Source organism: Camellia sinensis, chromosome 6 (genome assembly GCF_055761805.1).
Source record: "Camellia sinensis isolate YWXY chromosome 6, ASM5576180v1, whole genome shotgun sequence".
Taxonomy (NCBI): Eukaryota; Viridiplantae; Streptophyta; class Magnoliopsida; order Ericales; family Theaceae; genus Camellia; species Camellia sinensis.
The window spans coordinates 133,876,924-133,879,208 of NC_138966.1; the positions used below are offsets into that span (position 1 = coordinate 133,876,924).

Consider the following 2,285-nt stretch of genomic DNA (forward strand, 5'->3'; position numbering starts at 1 on the left):
CCCAAAATAAAATATTTAGGTGGTGACTTTGTATCTAGCAAAGCAGTGCATGTTTGGCACTTCTTTACAAAAATTAGTTTTCCAAAATGATTTGCCAGATTTGGACTCTTTGGTGATTTATCAATCTCACATCGCACATTGTGAGATCAGATTAAGAACCGTGACATTTGAGTCCGAACTGTAGTAAGCAAAGCCCGAAGGGGCGCGTCTACAACATGGTTGGTGATGTTGAACGTGCTATTCTGGAACAAAAATTTGATTCGGTTGAAGATGGAGAAGCTTTCTACAATGCGTATGCTAAAGCCAAGGGATTTAGTATACAAAAATCCAGATTTAACACAAATAAAGAGGGAAATGTTGTTAGTAAGCTGTGGTTGTGTTTAAGGGAAGGTCAGAGATTACCAAAATACTTGGACCGTGTTGCTGAGAACAGTAAAGCTACCAAGGCACTAACAAGAGTAGGTTGCAAAGCCCAATTTCGCATACGGTATGATGCAGATGCTGGTGAAGGGGGAAAGTATGTTGTGACTCACTTCGTCGCAGACCACAACCATGAATTGGCGGAACAACACTGTGTGATGTATCTAAGGTCACATCGCAGTTTAAACAGCGCTGATAAAGCTCAAGCAATGGCTATGCGCAACGTCGGTGTGAAGACTAGCCAAATCATGGACTATATGGTAAATCAATCCGGATCTTATGAGAATGTTGGTTTCATCCGTATGGATCTGCACAACCGTATTCAAGTCGAACGTAGAGCATAAATTGAGGATGGTGATGCGCAGGGTGCGTTGGTTTACCTATGTGCAAAACTTGATGTTGATGCATGATTTTTTTTACAAGTATGATGTGTGTAATGATAACAAGTTATAAAATCTGTTCTGGGCAGATTCGAAATCGCAGGCCGATTACACAAAGTTTGGTGATGTGTTGATGTTTGACTCAATTTACAGAACCAATGCATACAAGAAACCTTTTGTCATGTTGGCTGGTGCGACTAGCCACTTTAGGACCACGATATTTGCATGTGTTTTGCTAGCTAATGAGACAATTGATACATACACATGGGTTTTGGAAACATTTATGGAGGCGATGGGCAATAAAGCACCTGTGTCCGTACTGACAAATGGGGATAAGGCGATGCGAGAGGCAATCAGAAGAGTATTTCCAGATGCAAGACATCGATTATGTAATTGGCATCTTGGGAAAAATGTTGTTTCAAATGTTCACAAAAGTGGCTTTGCACATGCTTTCAAGCAGTGCATGGACATGCAAACGGATGAGACAAAGTTTGAGCATGGCTGGACGACAATGGTCGAAAAATTTGGACTTCAAACCAACAGTTGGGTGTTGGAGACATATGAGAAACGTCATATGTGGGCTGAGGCATATATGCGTGGACGTTTCTTTGCCGGGATGAAGAGCACTCAGTGCTCGGAGAGTATGAATGCTTATTTCAATCCCTTCCTCCAACACAAATTGAAGCTATATGAATTTGTTAGGCACTATGATCGGGCTCTTGCAAGGATAAGGTATAACGAGGCTGGAGATGATACTGAAACAAATAATACTTTTCCGGTATTGATTACTCCATTGCGAGATATAGAGAGACATGGAACTGAGCTATTTACCCGAAATATATTTAGAATGTTCCGTGATGAAATCTTAGAAGAGGGGAAGTTGAATGTCAAGGATGCGTTCCCTTTGCCGGATGGTCAGAAATGCTACTATATTCATAAGTACAAAATGAAGGATAGATCATGGATAGTAACACACAGTCCAGTGGATGCTGCAATGAGATGTTCTTGCATGAAGTTTGAGTCGTTGGGGCTACCTTGCCGTCACATGATATGTGTTATGAAAGCCGAAAATTTAATGCAAATTCCCCCAACTTGTGTGCTGCATAGATGGACAAGGGCTGCAAGCAAGGATGGCCAGCAATGGCCTCAACCCTCAATTGATAGGACTACAACACAGACGGCCCGGTATGGGATATTGAGTTCTTCCTACAATGAAATGTGTTTCTATGCCTTGCAATAAACGAAAGGTTTCAAAGAGGCTAGGGATGCATGTCTTCCGATGACGAGCCGGATGAAGGAGTTATATGAGAGGAATCTGAACGATGGGAATGGAGACAAAGGGAAACATTCATTCCCTTGACAATTTGGAGTAGAAGATCCTGATGTTGTGAAGGCAAAAGGGAACTCAGGACGGGCCTCGTCCAACTGTCGAAGACCAAGAAAATGTAGGAATTGCAAATGCATTGGGCACAGAAAGCGAACGTG

At 42.1% G+C, this 2,285-nt stretch overlaps 1 protein-coding gene across 1 annotated transcript; it reads left to right on the top strand.

Moving 5' to 3' along the window:
• Positions 1-215: 215 nt before the first annotated feature.
• Positions 216-764, top strand: LOC145793591 (protein FAR1-RELATED SEQUENCE 5-like). Its single transcript, XM_082876458.1, has one exon. The coding sequence runs from the start codon at positions 216-218 to the stop codon at positions 762-764; it is 549 nt and encodes a 182-aa protein (XP_082732584.1).
• The last annotated feature ends 1,521 nt before the right edge of the window (positions 765-2,285 follow it).